The sequence below is a fragment of the Lissotriton vulgaris genome, chromosome 3_2 (genome assembly GCF_964263255.1).
Source record: "Lissotriton vulgaris chromosome 3_2, aLisVul1.2, whole genome shotgun sequence".
Lineage (NCBI taxonomy): Eukaryota > Metazoa > Chordata > Amphibia > Caudata > Salamandridae > Lissotriton > Lissotriton vulgaris.
Genome location: NC_141690.1, coordinates 192,989,224 through 193,013,067, shown reverse-complemented (window position 1 = coordinate 193,013,067; position 23,844 = coordinate 192,989,224). Strand labels below are relative to the sequence as shown.

The 23,844-nt window shown below is 43.1% G+C and overlaps 1 protein-coding gene across 1 annotated transcript in view; it reads right to left on the bottom strand.

Annotated features, from left to right (window-relative positions):
- Positions 1–23,844, bottom strand: part of POLN (DNA polymerase nu) — a 2,377,116-nt gene that overhangs the window by 311,961 nt on the left and 2,041,311 nt on the right. The window contains exon 26 of the mRNA XM_086964459.1: positions 4,861–4,928. Within this exon, the coding sequence (XP_086820585.1) occupies positions 4,861–4,928 (68 nt within the window). The remainder of the gene's footprint in view (positions 1–4,860; positions 4,929–23,844) is intronic.

Sequence of the window (23,844 nt, the reverse complement as noted above, 5' to 3'; positions counted from 1 at the left end):
AGAAGGCAGACATCACATTTAATTTCTTTGAGGTATGACAGGAGTGCACTCCGTTTTGCCGGGGAGTTAAGGCCCTGTACATTGAGACTTACTATTAAAGTGTTACGGGGCACCATGGCAGTTTTGCAGGTGTGTGTGCTGCAGGTCAGGTGTCGCTTTCTTCACAACATTCCTTGATTCCTTCCGCTTGGTGGCCTCCTGGTGGAGTGTGTAGCCTGAATCTTTCCAGTTGGATATTCTCCCGTCCCCTCCTGATGCGTGAGGAGTAGTAAGCCCCCGTCCCTAGATGTAGTAGCCCTTCCAAGGTAAGATAGCCTTCCCTCCTTCAGTCTCCCCTGTTCTCATAACTCGCAGGACTTGTAGGATGGCCCTGAATACTATGTAGCCAGCAATCCCCGTGTAGCTTCGGACTTGTTCTCCCCGTACCCTCGCAGCAGTATGAGATACCCATTCATTCTCAATTCCTGGCTGGAGAAGAGTTGCGCCGAAGAGAGAGAGAAAGAAGGAACTGCCCCGCCATGGGGATCGAAAGCACCTTGGCGCGTGGATACATCTGGCCAATGGCAGTGCAGCACCATGCAGTTTTACAATAGGAGGAGGGTGGGCCCTGCCCGCGACGGCCATTCCGCTCATTCATCCTGTGTCCACAGCCATTCGGTGTACGTATGAGAGCTGATAAGACAGCCCAGAGGCTACTTCATTCTGCTGCTTGATCTCCTCCGATGTCTCCGGCTTGCAGCTGTTTGATAAGCGCTAATTGTACCTTCTGGCTTTCTTTTTCTGAGGGTCATGTATGTGAGACCTCCCGAAACGGTGTCCTCCTTTCCTTTTCACAGCTTGCTCGGTTCCATCCTCACTCTGTTGTTGGTCTTCTGACTAGCCAGCCACAAAGTCAATTCCCAGTGCATTCTGTGCCTCTTGGAGGGACCTCACTGCGTGTGTTTTTGTCCCACACAAAGAGCAATTTGAAAGGGTGTCCCCACCTGTAATGTATTTCATGATCACACAGGAAAGTGGTGACAGGACGCAGGGCACTGCAGCGCTGGAGCGTTCACTGGGACAAATCCTGGTAAATGCCGGTAAAGGCCCTCAAATTGGATGGTTGCCTTGTCCCGGGTGGCCGCCATAATAATTTTTTTGGGCGATAGGAGTGGAGGAAAGTGAGAATGTCCTGGGGCTGGCCTGGGTTCTTTACCGGAAGGCCATCCCCGTGCTGGGGATCCAAAACAATCTCTTGATCTCGCAATGCCGGGGCTGCATATCGAAAAAGCCGGATCACAAATTCCTCCAATTTCCCTGCATCCGCATGAAGAGGGACTACATTGATACGTTTGTTTGAATGCCGGGATCTATTTTCCAAGTCTTCGAGGTGTAGGCATAGCTCTTCATTGCAGTCTCGCAGGTCTATCAACTCCTGTGCATGTGAGTGAAGTTCTTCCTCTCTGTCGCCTGCCCTTTCCAAGGTATCCACACAGTCTCCGCAGTTACGTGATATCTGTTCTGACTTGTTTCAGATCCGTGGAAAACCTCCTGGTGCCATGCCGCAAAGTCGTTCCGCAGCGAGTTGAGCAGTTATTCTATGAAAAGCCCCGTGATCGGCTCCTCTTTTCCCTGTTCCGTGCGACCCAGGTCCCCGTCCCAGGACTGGGATGATTGGACTCCCTGGCTTGTCCATCCAATCGCTTGACCCCAGGTTTCTGCAGGAGGTCCTAAATGTTGGTCATTTTGGTGGCCGCAACCAGTATAGTCCGTGGAACACCCAGATCATTCACCGGCTGCGGAATATGTTAGCTCCCAAGTGCAATCCATCAGGTAACCCTAGTGGGCCTCGCTACTTATGAATCCCACCACAAGCCAGGTCCCGCTGACCTGGCTCCTCTTATGTTATCCTCCGGTTTTCCTAGGCCCAGGTGTCCTTAGCTGCCTCTTGTTGTCAATAGGGCTCCTGGCTTCGACAGGCTTCTGGCTCCTCCGCTTATCCCCAGGCTCTCCTGCAGCTGCGTTCTGGTGGGGCGCTGTCACTTCCCCTGCACCAATGTGTGCTCTCGCTGCTTCACTTCTGTGGTCCAGGAGACCTAAAAATGGCAGCTTCCGCCAGCCCTCTCAATCAGGGTCAGATGTGGCCCGTCCCGCTTCACCCTTCCGAGTGGGCATTCCCTGAGGGTCTTAATTCAGGGAGTCTCCCCTCTTTGCCTCAGGTCAGCTGTCACTGAGGAGACAGGTATGTGCCGTTTTCGGGTTAAACCCAGAGCTTGCTCCTCGCATTGAATAATCATTAATTTATTATAATTAAATTACTTCCCCCCTTATTTCCCTATAAGCCCACAACCCACTACGGAACTAAAAAATGCAAAATGTTATGAAAATAAAATTCATAACTACTAAAAATGTAACACATATATTACAAAAAAATAAAAATGTAGCACATATCTTAAAAAACATAAATAATTTTACAAAAAAATATAGATCACATACATTTAAAATATAAACTGAAGTACATTACACTAATTTAAAAAAATCGATATTTTAAACATCTATATTTTTGCAAACAATATTAATGACTTCTATATGTTTACAAACAATATTTCTTACCTTAACCCCTTCCATGCTGATGACGAACCCCAGCCGTCATGCACTACGGTGCTCGTGTGCTGATGACGGCTGGGGTTTGTCACGGCCCGCCCCTGTTCGTGCTGTTTACAGCACACCAGGGGAATCGCGGCCACATGGAAAGGGTTAAATTCGATATTCTTGACCACGATATTCTTGCTGTCAATATTTCTGAATCACGATATTTCCAACTCAATATTTGTGTAAGTCGACATTTCCAACTCAATATTCTGTCTCAGCACCCTCCTAGGGTTAAGCTCAGGGCAAAGGGGAGGTCCAATTTAGTACACAAGGTGCACCCACAGCGGCACAAGGGTGGCCGGGTGCAGGGTGCTGGTTTGGCTTCGGGAACCTTGTTGTTTTCAATGGGAGTTGCTGGTTTTGGATTTTGGATGCAAGCTCCTTCCAGGAAGTCTTCTGGGAGGAACCAACAGCTGGGCAGGTAAGTTGGAGGGCTCATGGACGTAGGTGTACCTCGGGCCTTTACTCCAGGGTGCAGGGCGGCTGGAAGCAGGGGTGCCTTTTGAGGTCGGATTTCACCTTACCGGGCCCCCTGCTGTTGGTGGGGTCTCCGTGCAGAGGCTGCAGGTGACATTAGTGAGTCCTCGAGGAGTCAACCCATGGTAAACTCTGACTCTGGGGCACTGTGGGACCTCGCTGGGACTTGTGGACCACTTAGACCATAGGTGACGGGTGCAGTGGTTGTGCAAGGTGTCGCGTTTCTTTGTCCTCAGCAGGCTCAGAGTCTGTCTTTAGTGTTTCTTTTGAACAGAGCTGCTGTTCGCAGGAGATCTGGTCTTTGTTGAAGACAGCTAGTCCTTCCAGAGGTTTTGGAGGTTGCTGGCTGCTGGACAGGTTGACTTTTGGCACAGGACCTCCGGAAACTTCAGACAGCCGTAGGGTTGGGGGCCAAGTCAGTTCATCTCTGTAGTCTCCTCTGCTGTGAGTCTTCTTCCGCCCTTCTTCATCGTAGGTTGCAGGAATCTGCCTTCTGGGTTCAGGGCTGCCCCCTAAATACTGTATTTAGTGGGCCTTTTAAGGGTCTAGAGGTAGTAGCCAATGGGCTACTGACCTTAGGGAGACTGTACCCTTGTTGTGCTCACCCCACGTGGGGGAGTGGGCACAATCTCTAATCCTGATTGGAGAGTGCCTGCCATCTGCAATATGGTGGGCACTGAACAGTGGGCTTCACCTCGCTTCCCCCACCTGAGGGTGGGGTTGGCAGAGGTGAGCACTCCTCTGGGCTGCTCTAATTATTCCCGCCTGTCTTCCAGCTGATAAGGGGGTGTGACAGGGAGGGGGCCTGCTCCTGATAACAGGAGAGACTGGGGGTTGGGTTACAGAGGCAGCAAGGCCGTTCAAGCTCCCCTGCCACAGATGGCTCTTCTTGACTTGGTGAAGGTGTGAACACCTCTACCCAGGAAAGGCTTTCTTTCTGGGCCCAGGGAGTAAAGGTTCCCACCCCAGGGGTTCAGAAAAATTTCTTGTGGTGGCAGGTTGGTGTTTACCAGTCAGGGAACACACCAGAGGCTTATCATTTTTCATGGGGCATCTCTAAGATGCTCTCTGAGTGCATTGTATAATAAACCCCACACTGGCCTCAGTGTCTGTTTATTATGCTGAGAAGTTTGCTACCAAACTTCCCGGAACCCACTAAAGTCATTATGGTGCTGTGGAGTTCGTAATGACAAACTCCCAGACCTCATACTCTTTTATGGCTTTACTGCACTTACAATGTTTAAGAATGGACTTAGACACTATAATTGTACAGTGCTCATACAACTGTACCCTCACCAGTGGTATAGTGCACCCAGCTAGAGCGGTGTCTTACCTATACCATAGGCAGTGGGTTGCAGGCACGGCACATAGGCATATGTACAGCCAGGACAACAAGCCTTTTCCATCTATCCACCAAGTGTCTGGAACAACATCCCTGTATCCATCAGATCTAGTGCTGCTCCTATTTAGGAAAGTGATGAAAACTCACTTCTTTAAAGAACACTACATTAAATGTATTCTCCGTCCACAACCCAGCTTCCTCTTCTAGTTCTCGTTGACTTTAAGTTTGTCTTTGACTCTTTGCCACTGGTTGACTACGTTTGTGATTTAGAAATATCACATGTATACATAATACAATTAGAAGGAAACATTAGAAATTGTTACGGTTTCTGCACTTCCAAAAGGGCTCATAATTATTCGAACTGGATTCATATGGTATGCTGAATGTAAGCACAGTTTAATGACACTGACCTGAAAATTCTGGGATTTGGCTGTCATCCACTTCAAACAATAATTCATCATGAATCTGTGCAATCAACCTGAAGCATATAAGTCACGTTAGAACATTAATCATGTTGTGTGCTTACTTTTTTAGAAAGCTGTGTAATTTAACATTCTTACACACTTCATACTTTGCACAAAATGTTTCTCTTCTCTCAAAATATGCTTCGATGTTGCAAGTGTACAAATCCTAATAAATATGACACTTGCACACATGAATAAGTCACATTTTTATTAAATTAATAACAAACTTACAAATTGGAGAAAATCTGCCAATCTGAGCAAATTCATCTCTACAGTATCCACCGTGTCATGAAAAAATAGCACCTTTCGGAGAAGGTTCAAGGTCAAAGCAATGAAATATATTATTTACTGATCATTTTCGTTATCCGGAGTCCTCGTCCCAGTCCTTCCTCTATGACGAGCTGTGCCTCCACAATACATTAGGTAGAAAGGGCTTCTACAATGTTTATTCTTGAACACATCACCTTCCTACCAATAACGTTCCTCCTGCCTTCCGGACAGTGCTTCATACCTTGTCGCATTGAGAAATGAGGAGCGAGGGTAGGAGGGAGGAATCTGGACTGGAACACGGAAGATTATGGCTCTGGATACAAAATATTATCGATAAGTAATGTATTTCATTATCCCAGAGCTCATCTTCGCTGTCTAAGGCCTTACTCTTTGAGGAACTACACAAGAAAAAACTATTTCTCATTTCTGATAAAAGCAAAGATACCAGTTCAATTGTAACTTGCTTTAAAGCTTCATTGAATCACACAGAAATTTGCTGTTCCTTCATAGCAGACTTCAACACTCCCAAACCAAAATTCATGGATTCACCCAACTGACCGCCACCTCACAAATTTCCATTAAGGGAACATCATTCATCACTCCCGAAGAGGCTGCAATCCTCAGATTAGATCTTCCCCTAATTGGGCCAGGACGTTGTAGGTGAATGATATCATAAGCCTTAGCAATCACTTCTCATTCATCTACGGATTCTCACTGCACCAGGACCAAGCAGTCATCGAGGGATATCATAGTGAGTGGCTCAGTTGTCTTTAATTCTCCCCTGCCAGCTGTTTGCCCCTGACCACGAGGTGCATCTTTGCACACCCAGCCCAGTTGACCTAATCACTCTGCACCTGACCCAGGTCCCGATGAACCGGCTGTGCCCCCGCACTCCAAGACCCCCCTGTGACCTAATGCCCCATTTGGGAGCCTTCGGACTTGTCCGCAAGTCCTCCTGTGAGACCTGTTTTGGGTTGGCCCCCCTTCATCGTAGTGCCCCAGCTACCACCCTTACCAGCACCCCACTTCCGGTAGAACTGGAAGGTTTCCGAAGAACTGCTGGTTGTATTTTGCAACTTGGCCCACTACAACACTGAACCCTGAAGGTGAACCCCTGAAGGTGACTGTACCAACGTTTATGCATCTTTGACTTTTCCTTCCCTAGGATTGCATTGTGCGTAAAAGTGCACAAGTTAGAACGCTTTACTCATCTGTGAATATTGCTATCGAAAACAGTATTTACCTTTGAAAGAAGGTCTGGATTTTTAAAAATATATAAAAAGAAGTGTTATTTTCTCTAATTTGGTCTTGGATTTATTCTTTGAGTGTGTGTCTCATTTTTGCCTCTGCAAGTACAACAAATGCTTAGCACTTCCCTCTGATAAGCCTAACTGCTAGCCCACACTACCAAAAAAGAGCATTATCTACTTGAGCCTCTGTAACCAATTGGAGACCCACTGGACTCTCAACACAGTGTACTTCGTTTTAGTACACTATGTAGAGATCCAGCTTCCCACTTTGGTGGGTCAGCGGTGAGGTCTATGACTTTGAGTTTGCTGATACCACTTGGTCAATAAGTGAGTACATGAGTAAATCCAAAAATTGCCTTTGATTAAAATTACATTTTTTCTCATTCCATTTTTTTCAAAATTCTTAAAATTAACTGTTAGGGCCTTGGTTAAGTCCCTGAAGCTTAAAACTGTTCAGAATTTAAAAAATTACTTTGTTAGGTATGAAAAACTTGAGTTAGATTTTTTCATGCTCTAAAAAAATGTCCCAACTTTAGTTTGATAATGAATACCACAGGCAAAGCGGCTAAGGACTTCGACCTTATTCCTTTCCTGCAGCTGCAAAAATGCTCAGTTAAGGACCCTCTATAAAGCGTACAAAATAAAAACTGACTCACACCCTACCACTGCAACGTTTCAGAATCTGTTGGCAGCCAACCCTGAGAACCAGAGTGTAACGAGTGAGGAGGAAGACCTATATATGCTCCTATTCGAAGGACCCAATGTGCCAGGAGCGCCTGCCTCTAACGAGGATGGTTTAGGTTCCTGAAGGTACACTGAAGATCTCCCAGAGGAGGAGGTCCTTCTTGAAAGGCTGACCCACAGAATAGCCCTGGAGGGCAAAATACTAGTCATAGAAAGGGCAAGGGCAGGCATGGGTTTAATACCCATGAATGGTGGCAGTACCATAATACTTAGGGACAGAGAGGAAACCTTTGATCCTATAATCCCCAAATGGGATTGTTCCAAAATATACAAATGGTGATGACATCACAAAATGATTTGCAGCTTTCAAGAGAACTTGTAGAATGAGGAAGGTCAGCCAGAAGCATTGGGGTTTTCTCCTTTGGGAACTGTTCTCTGGAAAGTGTAGGGATAGACTTCTGACACTGAACGAGGCAGAGGCGGAGTCCTACACTCACATGACGGGTACCCTGATTGAGGGCTTTCGACTCACTACTGAAGAATATAGGATGAAGTTCAAGGGGACTCAAAATACCTCAAGTCAGTCCTGGGGTGATTTCAATGTTTCAATGGTCCAGTCCTGGGGTGATTTTGTGGACTTTTCAGCAAAAGACACTAGGTGGTTGGTTACAAGGAAGCCAGGTGCACAACTATGATGGGCTGTATAATTTGATTAAGAAACAACATCAGTTGAGTAACTGTGTTTCTAAAAAGGTTGCATCAATACCTAGTGAACCTGTGGTCCGTCTCTCCCCAAGAGTTGGGGAAGAAGGCTGATCACTGGGTGAAAACTAGAGTGTCCAAGACAAGTCATGCTCGCCCACACTACCACAAAAGAAAGCATTAGTATTATTTCCTTTAGCCTCTGCAAACCAATTGAGAACTCACTGAACTTTGCACAGAGTACTTGGTTTTAGTATATTGGATATCCAGAGCACCACCAATTGAATTGTAAGTTGTCCGTCACTTAGATAGGTCCATAATAGTAAGACAGACTAACGATTGAAGATTCCATTCATTTATTCCAGTTCTTTATGTAAATCAATTTGAAAAACAGCTGTAGTTCAAATTGATTTAAATTAAGAACTGAAATAAATTAATTATGGACCAGTCTAAGTCACTGACTACTTACAATTCAATTAGTGGTGCTCTGGAGATCCAATGTATATATTTTGTGTATTTTAGAGGATTTTTCTCTTTGATTTACTCTGCACTGTTAGGGGGGGGCATAGTGCTTCATGTACCATTTAGCACACTTTAATATTAATGTTTTTAAAAAACTGTTTTCCTGAAAATCATGTATGTGCTAGTAGTTCTATAGGCCGCTGTCACCCTTGTAAAGTATTTATGCAGCACAAAAACAGCAATAAAGTGACAACACAAGAAAAATCCCCCAAAAATTTAGAAAATAGAGTAAATGTGAATAAATAAAATGATACCAGTGCAACAAAACCCCAAAACTGAAGATATTGAACTGTAAAGTTTTGAGTGAAAATAGCACCTACGACCACTCGTGGTCATCTGATCACACTATACTGGGGGAAAGTCACAAGTTCAGGCCAACCATGATGAAGCACGGATCAAATACAGGAATAAGGTTAGTCCCACCAAACAGTTACCTTTTCAAGCTCATGCTGGTGGAGGCCGCAAGGAGGAGGATTTCGGCACTAAGAGTAGGTTGAGCATTTCAGACTGTTATACCTGTATTGCGAACATCCAGTTGGTGCTGGGGCTTTGCAGTGGTGGTCATTAAGGGCTATCATTGCTGTAGCGTGATGGACAGATCTCACACTACCGGTCATCGTGGACAGCCGTGTTGGCGTGAAAAGCAGGTCTCACAGGAGCTTTGTGTTGCTGATTGCTGTGGGAAGCAGAATTTGGGCACACACTGGTCTGTTCGCAGTAGTGAGGAGCCTAAATTTCGGGATTTTCACTTTTTCATTTTGGAGAAGTTGCCACTGATGCCAGCCAAGGATCCAGAACTCACTGAGTGGAGGCCAGTAGCTGGACTCAGGCAGTTCGAGGAAGGTCTAGTTACAGTTGGGCAATGACAGGGAGGCCTTGTGAAGCTTGTTCAGTCTCTGTAACTCAAACAGGAGGTCAGACAACTGAAACTTGGAGTCATTCTGGGTAGCCTGGGATCAAGCCAAGCAGGTCCAGTCTTCCTTCTTCAGACAGCAAGGCAGTCCTTCAAGCAGCAGCACAGTCCTGTGGTAGGTGAGTAGCCCTTCTTCTCAATCTTCCATGGGTCCAGGAGAGTTCTGAAGAGTTTCTTTTCAGGTCCAATACTTATACTTGGTACTTATACTTGGTGCCAGCCTTCATGAGAGGGGACTCACTGTTCTACAACCAGAAAACTGGTCCTGGAATGTTCTCCTCTTTCCCTGGTCAGGGCTCCAAACAGTCTGAGGCAACAAAAGGGAGCATAGGCCTGATGTCAAGTTCCTTTGTGTGTGCAGTAAGTAAAGCCCTCTGAAGAGTAAAGTGTGGCTGGATACAGCCCCTCCCTAGCTATCTGTCAGATTGGCCCATCCTGTCCACACCTAGGAACCCTTTGTCTTACTGTCTGGAAACAATACACAATCCCCAACAGCAGAGCAATTCGGTAGAGAGACAAAATATCGAAATTAAAATATCGATATACAATAATATCGATGTTTTAATTTCGATGGTATAGAATATCGATGTGCAATAATATCGATAGACAGAATATCGATATTAAGGTGTGTATGTTACTAATACCGAAATGTTGTTTAGTGTTATCAGAGCGGGTTGTGGGTTTATAGGGGAATAGAGTGGGATGTAATTTAATTATAATTAATTAATTAATTAAAAAAATATATTTTTGATTAATAAATAATTAATAATTAATAATTAATTGCTAATTAATTATTATTAATTAGTTAGTTCAATTAAAGTTAATGTAGTAATATTTATTATTTTTTGTTATTGTTAATTAAAAATTAATTGGTAACTAGTTATTATTAAGTGATTAAATGACAATTACATTTTTTATGTGATTTATTTATGTGTAGTGGGTTGTGTGTTTATAGGGGAATAGGGTGTGACATCATTAAATTAAAATGTTTAAAGAGATTGTATTTATTTATTGGTATTTATTGTTAACTAATTGTTAGTTGATTAATTGCTAATTAGTTTTTTTAATTATTTCATATTAATTATAAATAATTTATTAATAAATATTGTTTATTCTTGTAAATATCTTGATAATTAATTAATAATTGGTAATTAATTATTAATTGGTAATTAATATGTGTTAATTAGTTAACTTATAATTACATCAATGTAATAATATTAATTGATTAATTGATATTTATATTAATTGTGTATTTTTGCATGTGTAGTGTGTGGTGTGTTAAAGGGGGAGTAGTGTGGGAAGTAATTTTTACCCCCATGTTATCCAACCCTTTTCCTACTGTTGCACCCTCTGGAGTGGGAATAGTAATTTTTACCCCTACGCTATCCAACGCTTTCCCTACTGTTGCACCCTCTGGAGTGGGAATAGTGATTTTTACCCCTACGCTATTTAACGCTTTCCCTACTGTTGCACCCTTTGGAGTCGGAATAGTAATTTTTACCCCTACGCTATCCAACGCTTTCCCTACTGTTGCACCCTTTGGAGTGGGAATAGTAATTTTCACTCCTTTGCTATCCAACGCTTTCACTACTGTTGCACTCTCTGGAGTGGGAATAGTAATTTTTACCCCTACGCTATCCAACGCTTTTCCTACTGTTGCACCCTTTGGAGTGGGAATAGTAATTTTGTCCCCTACGCTATCCAACGCTTTCCCTACTGTTGCACCTTCTGGAGTGGGAATAGTAATTTTTACCCCTAGGCTATCCAACGCTTTCCCTACTGTTGCACCCTTTGGAGTGGGAATAGTAATTTTTACCCCTACGCTATCCAACGCTTTCCCTACTGTTGCACTCTCTGGAGTGGGAATAGTCATTTTTACCCCTACGCTATCCAACGCTTTCCCTACTGTTGCACCCTCTGGAGTGGGAATAGTAATTTTTACCCCTACGCTATTCAGCGCTTTTCCTACTGTTGCACCCTTTGGAGTGGGAATAGTAATTTTTACCCCTACGCTATCCAACGCTTTCCCTACTGTTGCACCCTCTGGAGTGGGAATAGTAATTTTTACCCCTACGCTATCCAACGCTTTCCCTACTGTTGCACCCTCTGGAGTGGGAATAGTAATTTTTACCCTTAAGCTATCCAACGCTTTTCCTACTCTTGCAATATGTGGAGTAAGTATTTATATTAATTTATATGTAGAGTTTTTAATTTATTTTAAATGTATATGTATTAGTTATTATTTTTTAAATATGTTTTAATGTTTATATTTATAATTTGTTAAATTATTTGTATTTTTAAATTATTTTTACATTATAAATAAATAAAATTTGATACTTGTATAGCGCACTACTCACCCGCAAGGGTCTCAAGGCGCTTGTACGAATACCGCTGTGGAACCCATCCTGGCTTTTCCTGTGAAGCGTCCACTCCTGGGCACCCCCAAGGTGGAGGCCAGGCATCCTTAGTGTTGTGGGGGCCGTTGTGGAGATTAAGCAAGCTATTGCCCAGAGTTGCAGAGTGGGACTCCATGATTGGAATAGGCACGGAGGCGAGAATTATCAGGTCTGTGGAATTTGGAGCCCAAGACCCGCCGAGGCAGGGAATTGAACCCTGGTCCCGGGCTAGACCTCTGCATCAGGGTCTGCCGCTCTAACCATTGAACAAAGGGATTGCCAGTACTGTGCAATTCTTTAGGATAATTTAATGGACGGTTGAGCAAAGCAATTAATCAACCCAAAAGACCACTGTTTCAGTCAAAACTCTTTTTGGAAAAAAGATTTATTTCATTTAATGAAATAAATCTTTTTTCCAAAAAGAGTTTTGACTGAAACAGTGGTCTTTTGGGTTGATTAATTGCTTTGCTCAACCGTCCATTAAATTATCCTAAAGAATAATTGCTGGCAATCCCTTTGTTCATTGCGTATTCGGCACAGCCTTACTGTGCTTTTGCCAAAACCCTCTTTGTTACATAGCTCTAACCATTGAGCCACACTTCAATTATTAATACATTTAAAAAAACGATATTTTTAACTTCGATATTTTTGTACTACGATATTTTTTTTCTATATTTTTGTACTTACCTTTATGTAGATAGAACTCCGATATTTTTGTGTCGATATTTTTGTATGTCTATATTCTGTCTGTCGATATTATGTCATAGATTACAGCAATTCACAGTCAAAGTTGGTTGGGACTAGAATTTCCTTCCTCCCTCCTCTGGCCCTAACCTGCCCGTAGGCACAATAGGGTAGTGTGAAGTTATTTGTGTGTAAGCTGAGTCAGTGTCTTTTAAGTGCAAGTAGGGCTGTGCACAGCTCCGCCTTCCATCCTGCCTTGGATGGTCCATCATGCCAACACCCAGCTTCTCTACTGTGTGACTATCTGGGGGGAATACACAAAGGCCAACTACCATCTACATCAAGTCAGGTGACCTAGGAAACAAGCTGCAGGAACCAAATGGTTATGACAAGCAGTACAAGTTACTTGCCTTCGGTAATACCTAATCTGGTGGAGACATGATCTAGCTGCAGATTCATTAACTTTGATTTTCCCAGGCGTGAGACTGGATTCAGAAACTTTTTCTGCAAGCAATACCCCTGTGTGCCATTAGGTGGCATTAGTCAGCTCTGTGTGACGTTGTCGACATCATCCACGTCATAGTGATGTCCCCGTCATATATATAGGCACCACCTCGGCGCGCTGATGTAAGTACTGTTCACTACTTTCCATGCCAGGATGCAGAGCCATAAAGTGCACTTACACTGGTGTGTTTCTGAACAACTAGGGCACTGAAAAGGATCAGCCCTGACCTTAGAAACCTGTCTGCAGTGCAGGAGGATGGATGGGTGGAGAAGTGTGGCTCAATGATTAGAGCGGCAGACCCTGATGCAGAGGTCTAGCCCGGGACCAGGGTTCAATTCCCCGCCTCGGCGGGTCTTGGGCTCAAAAATTCCACGGACCTGATAATTCTCGCCTCTGTGCCTATTCTAATCAAAGAGTCCCACTCTGCAACTCTGGGCAATAGCTTGCTTAATCTCCAAAACGGCCCCCACAATGCTAAGGATGCCTGGTCTTCACCCTGGGGGTGCCCAGGAGTGGACGCCTCACAGGGAAAGCCAGGACGGGTTCCACAGCGGTATTCGTACAAGCGCCTTGAGACCCTTGCGGGTGAGTAGTGCGCTATACAAGTATTAATTTACATTTACATTTACATGGGTCAATAAGGAGTCTGTGGCTAGATCATGTCTCTACCAGATAAGATGTTAATGAAGGTAAGTACCTTGTCCATTTGATAGAGACATCTTTAGCTGTAGATTCTTTACCTTTGAACAGATACCCAAGCAATACCATCCCCAGAAGAGGGACTGTGGACAAAGTGTCATGAACACTAACCCTTGCCCAGACTGTCATGACTGCTGAACCTGAATCACGGTGCTATATAGCACACTACCACAGGTATCACAGCAATGCTACAATACTACATCACATACCGCCACATATAATCAATAATGACTCTGCCAAATAGAGAAGACCATGTACAAATGTGATTAGTAATGACACTGTTAAATAGAGAAATTCCATATGGTACCAAATGAAGTAACCCTGTGTACCCGCATCAGCTTCTTTATTTCTTTTTGAGTTGCAGCTGGTTCGTGGTCTTATGGTTCATTGCGGCTGTCGTACATAGTACAGCCACTATAAAAGCAACCGCACCCATTCAGTCCCTTAGGATTATTCTTTGGCGACGACGGGCGTGTGAGGACCTTTGTTCCTGTGGGCTGGATTCTCGTTTGAAGGTCATCACGAAGTTTCTTTGTCTCAGGTAGGTGACAGCGGTCCCTACTAGTTGTGCATAGGGTCTTGGCAAGAGTGCAGTACATTTGATTTTGTGGTTTTTGGATACGAATTGTCATGGTGACACGCACGTGTGTTATGGAAACAAAATACAATGCAAAATGCGCATAGACATTTGTGAACAATATATAACTGATAAATCCATAAACAGAACATTACCAAACAATGTTTTACTAAAGATGGTAATTAAGCAGAAAAAAGGCGCATAATTGAACAAAGTATGCAAAGGATGATTGCTCAATACTTAATCAATGAAGGGCTCATTACCCATGAGAAGAATAAACATTAATCAGCTAGACGTTTCTTCCTATAGAACTGTGAACAGAGAGAGATAAAAGCACTATACGGCATATTGATTTGAACTTTCCAGAATTTGTCACAGGTGTCAAATATTATCCAGGAGAATAAGTTATTCTATTGAACCATATACTCAAGAAGATTCACAAAAGAATCAGTCCAAGAACATTATTGGATACTGTTGACATCGGCCTTTTTAGTTTGTCTTTTGAAGCCCTTCGTTTTTTTTTTACAGGTAAAGACTGTTTATACTATATGTCATTTATGTGAATTGTGAACGTAGGTAAGGAGCCAACCCTTACCTGTTGATTTATCCCTGTTCCAGATCTCCCTTCCTGCAGTACCCTCCCTATTTCCCTTCCCCTCTTCTGGCTACTTTGATCCTCTGGTGTATTTTACGCAGAGTCAGAGCTGCCGGAAAGGGGGCTTCTTGAGCATACTGCTCCTGAGGAACCAGACATATTGTGACAGAATAATCCACCCATGGATTTTGTTCCTCCCACGCAGTATCGCCAAGATGACCACATTAGAGGATTTATGTAAAATGCTGGGAAACATGCAGAAGGACTTAACTGCAGCCCAATTAGAAACTGCAACACTGGCTAGTAGAGTAGCTCAATTACAAGCGCAACTTCCAGCCAGCCCAGTTCCCCCCCGTGCCATCGGAGGGGTTGTCCTCTGGCCCTACAGTGTCTGTAACTGTACCTTCCACAGTAAATCTGGCATCTCCTGAGGGAAAACATTTTGACACAAATCCAACTACATTCCGTGGTAAAGCCTGCATCTATTCCAGATGCACAATCCTGTATAACATTTCTCATTTCCTATTTGAGTGAAGATGCTGCTATGTGGGCACCACCACTGGTAAATTCAGATGATCCTTTGCTCTACAACTGGCAGGCATTTACAGTGGAGTTTGAAGAAGTTTTTTTGATAGACGTACGATTACTGGGTCAGCAGATCGAGAACTTTTGGAACTCAGACAAGGACATAAAGATCTGATCCATTACTTGACACAATTCAATCAACTTATATCTGAAACAAATTGGCCAGATGATAAAAGGGCAGCCCTCTTTAAGCAAGGACTTAAGGACGAACTCAAGGATCTTATAGCTTAAATTAAATAGATCCTCAACCCCGAGATTGTGCAACATTAATAGCTTTAACCCTACGGTTAGAGCATCGCCTGTCACATAGGAAAGGAGACAAAAGAGGAATAGACTTTAAGCACTCTGTACATCCCAGAGACAGAACCAGTCAATCTAGTACTGATCACAGTGAACCTATGGCGATTGGTGGATTACAGAAACCACTCACTCAGGAAGAAAAAGACACACGGCGCTAAACAGGTGTATGTCTATATTGTGGGAAATAAGGAAATGTTGTCAAGGAATGCCCAGCCCGACCAAAGGAAAGAGAAGTATGGACATATTTCCTAAAAGCAGGAAAACTAAAAAGCTCAGGGAACAAAAAGGGGAATTTCCTGAGTACATTCCTCGATTCCTCTGACCAAGCCATTGGCAACACCTTACAGATCTCTGCTCTATATCTTACAATTAACATACTCTTCACAGCACCAGGTGTTGTAGACAAATAAGTAGTTATTATGGTGGATTCTGGGGCCACTGGGAATTTCATTGACACCACCTTCTGTTCCAAACTACAGATTCCCACCATTGTGAGGGACAAACCAGAAACGGTCTGTGCTGTTGATGGCACATTACTCACGTCTGGTCTTATCACACACACCACCATTGATATAACCATGATATGTTATACATCCAAAAACAAGCATACTGAATGCCTTCGTTTTGACGTTATTGATGCCCACAGTTTGGGGTAATTCTAGGAATGCCATGGCTCACAGAGCACATCACCACGATCGACTCGGTCAAAAGAAGCATTACCTTCAATTCTGAATGGGGTCATCAGGAATGTCTTACTCAGTTGGACTCTCCAGGATATTTCTCTGATAAACAGGCAAAAGATTCAACTGGGGCCCATTGTATAGCTTCAGCAGCGGAGCAAAATATTGAATTACCCCCGCAACATGAGACATTTCGAGATGTGTTCAAGGAAAAAAGTCCCAAAATATTACCACCACATTGTGACTCCGATTGTGAAATACATCTCATACCTGGAGCGAAAATACCTTGCAGTAGGATTTAAACCCTTACTTAGGTGGAAAATCAACATCTTTGTAACTATTTTGATACATTTTACAAAAACTGATTCATCAGGCCTTCCTAATCTCCAGCAGCCTCCTGCCTCTTTTTTGTGCCTAAAAGTAATGGCGAATTATCTGCTTGCATAGATTATAGGGCATTAAAAAATATAACCATTAAAAATTGGTATCCCCTACCTCTTATCCCAGTACTTCTTGATCAGGTTCAAACAGCTATGGTGTATACAAAGATAGATTTAATAGGGGCATACCACCAACTAGGTGTACGTTCAGGAGATGAATAGAAGACTCCTTTCCGAACTCGGTACGGTCTTTTCGAATACTGTGTAATGCCGTTTGGGCTGTGTAAGTCCCCAGCGACATTTTTACTCTTTGTAAATGACGTCTACGAGAATATCTAAACAAGTTTGTAATCGTCTATATAGACAATATTTTCATCTATTCTAGTTTACAATCTGATCATGAACTACATGTAAAAACCATCTTGACAACCTTGAGGCAGCATAGTCTTTATTGCAAATTCCCAAAATGTTACATGTCAATAAAGTTGAATTTCTGGGTTTAATTCTTTCACCACAAGGCATAACTATGGCGGATCGTGAGGTACAAGCGATGAAAAATTGGCCAGAACCAAAATCAGTAAAAGACACTCAGCAATTCTTAGCATTAACCAATTTTTATCAGCGATTTATCCACAATTTCTCTGCCAGAGCCACTCCGTTAGCAAGGCTTTTACAGAAAGGAAGTCATTTCAGCGGTCATCAGAAACTGAGAGGGCCTTTCAGGATCTAAAGACTGCATTAACTACCACTCCAGTGCTTAAATATCCAGACCTCAGTAAACCATTCATTGTTGAAGCTGATGCTTCAGATACTGCTATCGGAGCTATACTCTCACAAAAAGCCGATGCTACCAATCACCTCCATCCAGTGGCATCCCTATCAAAAAAGTATCTACCAGAAGAAACAAACTACACCATAGCAGAAAAAGAGTTACTGGCCATCAAACTAGCATTTAAAGAATCACAACTTTATCTGCTTGGTGCAAATCATCCCATTGCTGTGTACACAGACCACTGTAATTTGCAGTTTTTACGATATGCCAAAGCTCTAACACTTCAACAGTTATGATGGACCTGGGATAGCTACGGAGTACCACGCCTCCGTGTAGCCTCCCGTGACCCGTAACCTGGGACCCCGCCCCTGGAATGGAGGCAGAGAAACGCTAGCTAACGGACTGGGACTGCTGCTGCGTCTTTGTTTCCTGCTTCTACAGCGTTGTGTGGATTTTCACGGGGGCCGAGGCACCGGCGTCCCGCGAATTGAGTGAGAAGCTGGGGGGCGCTTGAACTTATACGTGAAGCTGTCGCTGACTCGAATACACAGCTTCTACAGCTTCTACGGCTTGCTCGTGGCTTGTGGCTTTTGGCTTGTACGCGGTTCCCGAGAAACGTTATTCCGCAAGGGCAGGAGTGTTTGAGGACGCGAAGAAACTGCTGAAGAAGCTACTGATGCAGGGAGGGCGCATGGAGGGTGATAGTCCCGTGAATTTCTACCAGTGCTGGAGCTGAGGTGGGGGCTCTGAGTTTATTAAGCTCTGAAGACAGCGCAGGGGCAGCAGAGTCAACTTTTTACCTATTAGACTCAAGAAGAAGATACAAGAAGTTGCTGTTGCTGCTGCAGTGGCTGGATAAGGAATCTAGGAACATATATACACTGTGAGTAACGGCTGGCAGAAATATACAATATAAAAGAAAAACTAAGAGGAGGGAAAGTGGTTTTTCCTGTTAAATTAAAGGGTATAATGGGCAAGCCTCAGAAGGAGGGAGAAGAGACTATAAAGCCTAGTAAAGCTGAAACGGTTGCCCGCCAGAAAACAAAGACCCGCTGTGCCTTAGCCAGGAAGGCTTCACGAAAAGCAGCCAAGGATAAGGATAAGAATAAAGATAAAAATAGGGAAGAGAATTCGGCTGAGGATACCATGCTTGAGTCCTCTGAAGATGAGCTACCCCTCTCTTCTACCTCTCTGCAAGTTACAGAGCCGAAGAAGGCAGCTGTGGATCGGGAAAACATTTTAATTATATCTGTGCAATCCGAATTGGAAGTAGAAGTGCCAGCTTCTACCTTGGTATCTGTTTCAGAAACACCATCTCAGGTTGGAGACGGGAAGAAAAAGAGTGGTATTGGAGGAAAGGAGATGAAGGATTACCCACTATTTGCAAAGAAAACCACTCCGAAGTCTCTCCCCTCATAATCCCCTATAGCCCCAATTCCCGCTGCCACGCCAGCTAACATTGCACTGTCCGAAGACTCAGGTCAGACAAAAACGACTAAGACGCATTGCCATGAGCAAGGACTTGACCCTCTGCTCTCATCCCTACCGCAATCTCCCCTAATTTTCACAAATGAGGTGGTAGATGAGAGGGATTCTGTGCAAGATTCTTCCCAAATACCGAGTATACAAAGCGGAGTATTTGGGGTAGAAGGAGCAGAGGGAGAAGACGTGCAGCTGAGTTCTAATGGGAGAAACATGAGTACCAATGTAGATTTATTGGCAGAAAAAGTCAGCCTCCCGGGAACTGAGGCGAGATATCAGCCAGATATCCGTGTAATGCTGAATTTGATCCTTGATGAGATCCGGGAAATAAAGAATAATCAGCAAGTGGAGATAGCTGCCTTACATTCAAGGGTGGACAAATTTGAGGAGTCAATGCTGGCGCTCCCTAGTAAATTACAGGAGGCAGAGGCAAGGATCAAATGAACCTGGTCACGGGGGAAGCTAGGGAGGCAGCCGAGAAGAAGAAAACAAGCTGGAGGAGCTCAAAACCCGCTCTAGTAGATCAAATCTAAGGATTGTAGGGGTTCCGGAAGGAACAGAAGGCTCCGAGACTATTCAGTGGGTCAATTCTTTTATTCAGCAAACAGTTCTACCTGAATTTGAGGGGGATTTGACTACAGCAAGGGCTCATCGGGTCCCAGCACAGCGCTTTGCAAATTCAACATTTCCAAGAATTATTTTATTGAATTTTGCTGATTATAGGATTAAGGAGAGGATTCTTTCTAGAGCCTATCAACAACAACAGTTTTCGGTGTCAGAAACAACAAAATGTAGGATCTTTTCTGACATGACAGCAGCAGCTGCAAGAAGGAGAAAAGAATTTGTTAAAATTTTACATCTATTTAAAGCAAATGGCGCCCAAGCCTCGATTGCACAGCAATATAATTTGAAGGTCTTGGTCAAGGGAAAGTTTTTCTTGTTTACTGACTTAGAAGAGGCACAATCTCTTCTTAAGGAGATTTCTACAGGGGCCAGGCCCGAAAAAGTAAGCCATGGTTTGCAATGCTTTACTCTTTCTGAGTTGTTCTTTTTCTTTTGTTCTCTTTCTTTCTTTCTTTCCCCTTTGGGGGGGGGGTAAAAGAGGAGCGTTGTCTAGCGTTAATCGTAAAACAATAGTAAGAATGGGGCGGCCCCAGATTAACGGGTCACTCAGGGTGTAGCAAGAGGACACCCAGAACAGAAGAAGTGGGAGGAATGTGGACAGAGTGGAAGGGAAGGGAGTTTCCACATTCCTGGGTAGGGTGGGGGAGGGAGTGGTAAATGCAGTAAAAAGGAACATGTGCAATAGGTATAACATTTTTTCAATTTTTAATGGTAGGTACTTAACAAGGAAAAGATCTTTTTTAGATGAAATTTGATACATGCAATATCCTGTCAATTAATGCTAATGGAATGTTAAATAAACAGACGTACGGGGCTCTTTTGAAATGGGTAATATCTCTTAAATCCCAGGTGGTCTATTTTCAGGAGACACATTTAAAGTCTAATGCCCCTAGGTTGATTATCCCGAGATACTTCTCTCATGTTTTTTTTTCATCAGCAGGGGTTGCCCAGAGAGGAGTCGCTATTTACTTTTCGAGGAATCTGCCCTGGGAATTTTTACAGGTTCAAAGAGATTCCAAGGGGAGGTGGTTATGAGTTGTAGCAAAATTGCAAGAGAAAGTAGTACATTTTGTCAACTATTACAGCCCCATCCTTGATGACATCTCTGGGTTGACAGAAATTTACGAAGTTTTAAGGGGAGCCCCAGGGCAGATTATTCTAGGAGGGGACTTTAACTATATTCAAGATTTGAAAAGGGACACTTCTAATAAGAAAAAGAGCAGTTAAAGCCTAAAACAAAATGTTTTTTTAAGCGCTCTTACTTGAATATCAATTACGTGATCCCTGGCGCTGCAGGAACGTAGAAAAAGAATCTTTTACATGCTATTCCCATCGGTTTCGGACTGTATCCAGAATAGATTTCTTTTTGATATCTAGATCTCTTCAGATCTCAAAAACTCAGATTGGATGCAATCAGTTTTCTGACCACGGCAGAATCGAACTTGAGCTAGTATTTGGAGGGGTGGATGGGGAGCGTCCCAGGTGGCAGCTGGATCGTACCCTGCTCCAAAATCAGGACTGGGTTTCAGGATTTAGAGAGTGGATTACAGAATTCTTTTAAATGAATGATAATACAGCTGAACCCTTTTCAGTATGGGCAGATTTAAAGCAGCAGCACGCGGCCAGATTATTGCGTATACCAGTGCTCAGGCGAATGAAAGAAAGCTAAACATTTCTAAGCTACAGTCAGCCGTAGAGAAGGAATATGCCCTACAGTTCCAACAGCACTCGAATCAATTAGAACAGGCCAAAGCACTTTTACGGGATTTTTTATTCTGGAGGAGATAAATAGCTCGAAAGCCTTCCAGCAAAAGGTCTACGAAGACAGACAACTGATGGGGAAATTACTGGCTAACTCAGCGAGAAAGAGGCAGGAGTCATCAAAGATAGTGAAAATCCGAGACCCTCAGAGTGGTCTGGAGGAGGTAGATGGTGACAAGATTTCAAGGATCTTCCTGGACTGTTTCGAAAAAATGTGCTCTACGGAATACCAGGTAGAGGAAGAAATGATCCTGGAATATTTTGCAAATATAGAGATCCCCAGAATTTCAGAAAATCGGGAAAACCAAATCGGGCTCTAAATAAGTACTTCTGAAATACAAGAATGTATGGCAACATCCGGGGCAAAGGCTTGCGGGCAGGATGGGTACCCAATTGAATTTTACAAGTTTTTTTTTAAAGAACTAGTAATACCTTTGAAAAAGATATTTAATTATATTAGATTAGGTGGGCATGTCCCCGTGGATTTTAAAGAATCCACAATTATATGTTTTGTTAAAAAAGATAAAGACGAAGTGAATTAATACAGGCCAATTAGCTTATTAAATTCGGATTATAAAATCCTTATGAAAATATGGGCGGAAAGATTTGTACTCGCAGCCCAGGAATAATCCATTAAGATCAGACTGGGTTTATTGCAGGACGCTATATGGCAGCAAACACCGAGTTCCTAATACAGACATTGGACTATTTTAATATTAATTCGATTCCAGCTTGAAATGCTGAATTTGATCCTTGATGAGATCCGGGAAATAAAGAATAATCAGCAAGTGGAGATAGCTGCCTTACATTCAAGGATGGACACATTTGAGGAGTGAATGCTGTCGCTCCCTAGTAAATTACAGTAGGCAGAGGCAAGGATCTCTGCCCTTGAAGATCAAATGAACCTGGTCACGGGGGAAGATAGGGAGGCAGCCAAGAAGAAGAACTCTCTTGAAAACAAGCTGGAGGAGCTCGAAAACCACTCTAGAAGATCAATTCTAAGGATTGTAGGGGTTCCGGAAGGTACAGAAGGCTCCGAGACTATTCAGTGGGACAATTCTTTTATTCAGCAAACAGTTCTACCTGAATTTGAGGGGGATTTGACCATAACAAGGGCTCATCGGGTCCCGGCACAGCGCTTTGCAAATTCAACATTTCCAAGAACTATTTTATTGAATTTTGATGATTATAGGATTAAGGAGAGGATTCTTTCTAGAGCCTATCAACAACGATAGTTTTCAGTGTCAGAAACAACAAAATGTAGGATCTTTTCTGACATGACAGCAGCAGCTGCAAGAAGGAGAAAAAAATTTGTTAAAATTTTACATCTATTTAAAGCAAATGGCGCCCAAGCCTCGATTGCACAGCAATCTAAGTTGAAGGTCTTGGTCAAGGGAAAGTTTTTCTTGTTTACTGACTTAGAAGAGGCATAATCTCTTCTTAAGGAGATTTCTACAGGGGCCAGGGCCCGAAAAATTAAGCCATGGTTTGCAATGCTTTACTCTTTCTGAGTTATTCTTTTTCTTTTGTTCTCTTTCTTTCTTTCTTTCCTCTTTTGGGGGGTAAAAGAGGAGCGTTGTCTAGCGTTAATCGTAAAATAATAGTAAGAATGGGGCGGCCCCAGATTAATGGGTCACTCAGGGTGTAGCAAGAGGACAGCCAGAACAGAAGAAGTGAGAGGAATGTGGTCAGCGTGGTAGGGAAGGGAGTTTCCACATTCCTGGGTAGGGTGGGGGAGGGGGGTGGGTAAATGTAGTAAAAAGGAACATGTGCAATAGGTATAGCATTTTTTCAATTTTTAATGGTAGGTACTTAACAAAGAAAAGATCTTTTTTAGGTGAAATTTAATACATGCAATATCCTGTCAATTAATGCTAACGGAATGTTAAATAAACAGAAGTACGGGGCTCTTTTGAAATGGGTAATAGCTCTTAAATCCCAGGTGGTCTATTTTCAGGAGACACATTTAAAGTCTAATGCCCCTAAGTTGTTTATCCCGAGATACTTCTCTCATGTTTTTTTTTCATCAGCAGGGGTTGCCCAGAGAGGAGTCGCTATTTACTTTTCGAGGAATCTGCCCTGGGAATTTTTACAGGTTCAAAGATATTCCAAGGGGAGGTGGTTATGGGTTGTAGCAAAATTGCAAGAGAAAGTAGCACATTTTGTGAACTATTACGGCCCCATCCTTGATGACATCTCTGGGTTGACAGAAATTTACGAAGTTTTAAGGGGAGCCCCAGGGCAGATTATTCTAGGAGGGGACTTTAACTATATTCAAGATTTGAAAAGGGACACTTCTAATAAGAAAAAGAAGCAGTTAAATCCTAAAACAAAATGTTTTTTTGAAGCGCTCTTACTTGAATATCAATTACGTGATACCTGGCACTGCAGGAACGTAGAAAAAGAATCTTTTACATGCTATTCCCATCGGTTTCAGACTGCATCCAGAATAGATTTCTTTTTGATATCTAGATCTCTTCAGATCTCAAAAACTCAGATTGGATGCAATCCATTTTCTGACCACGGCAGAATCGAACTTGAGCTAGTAT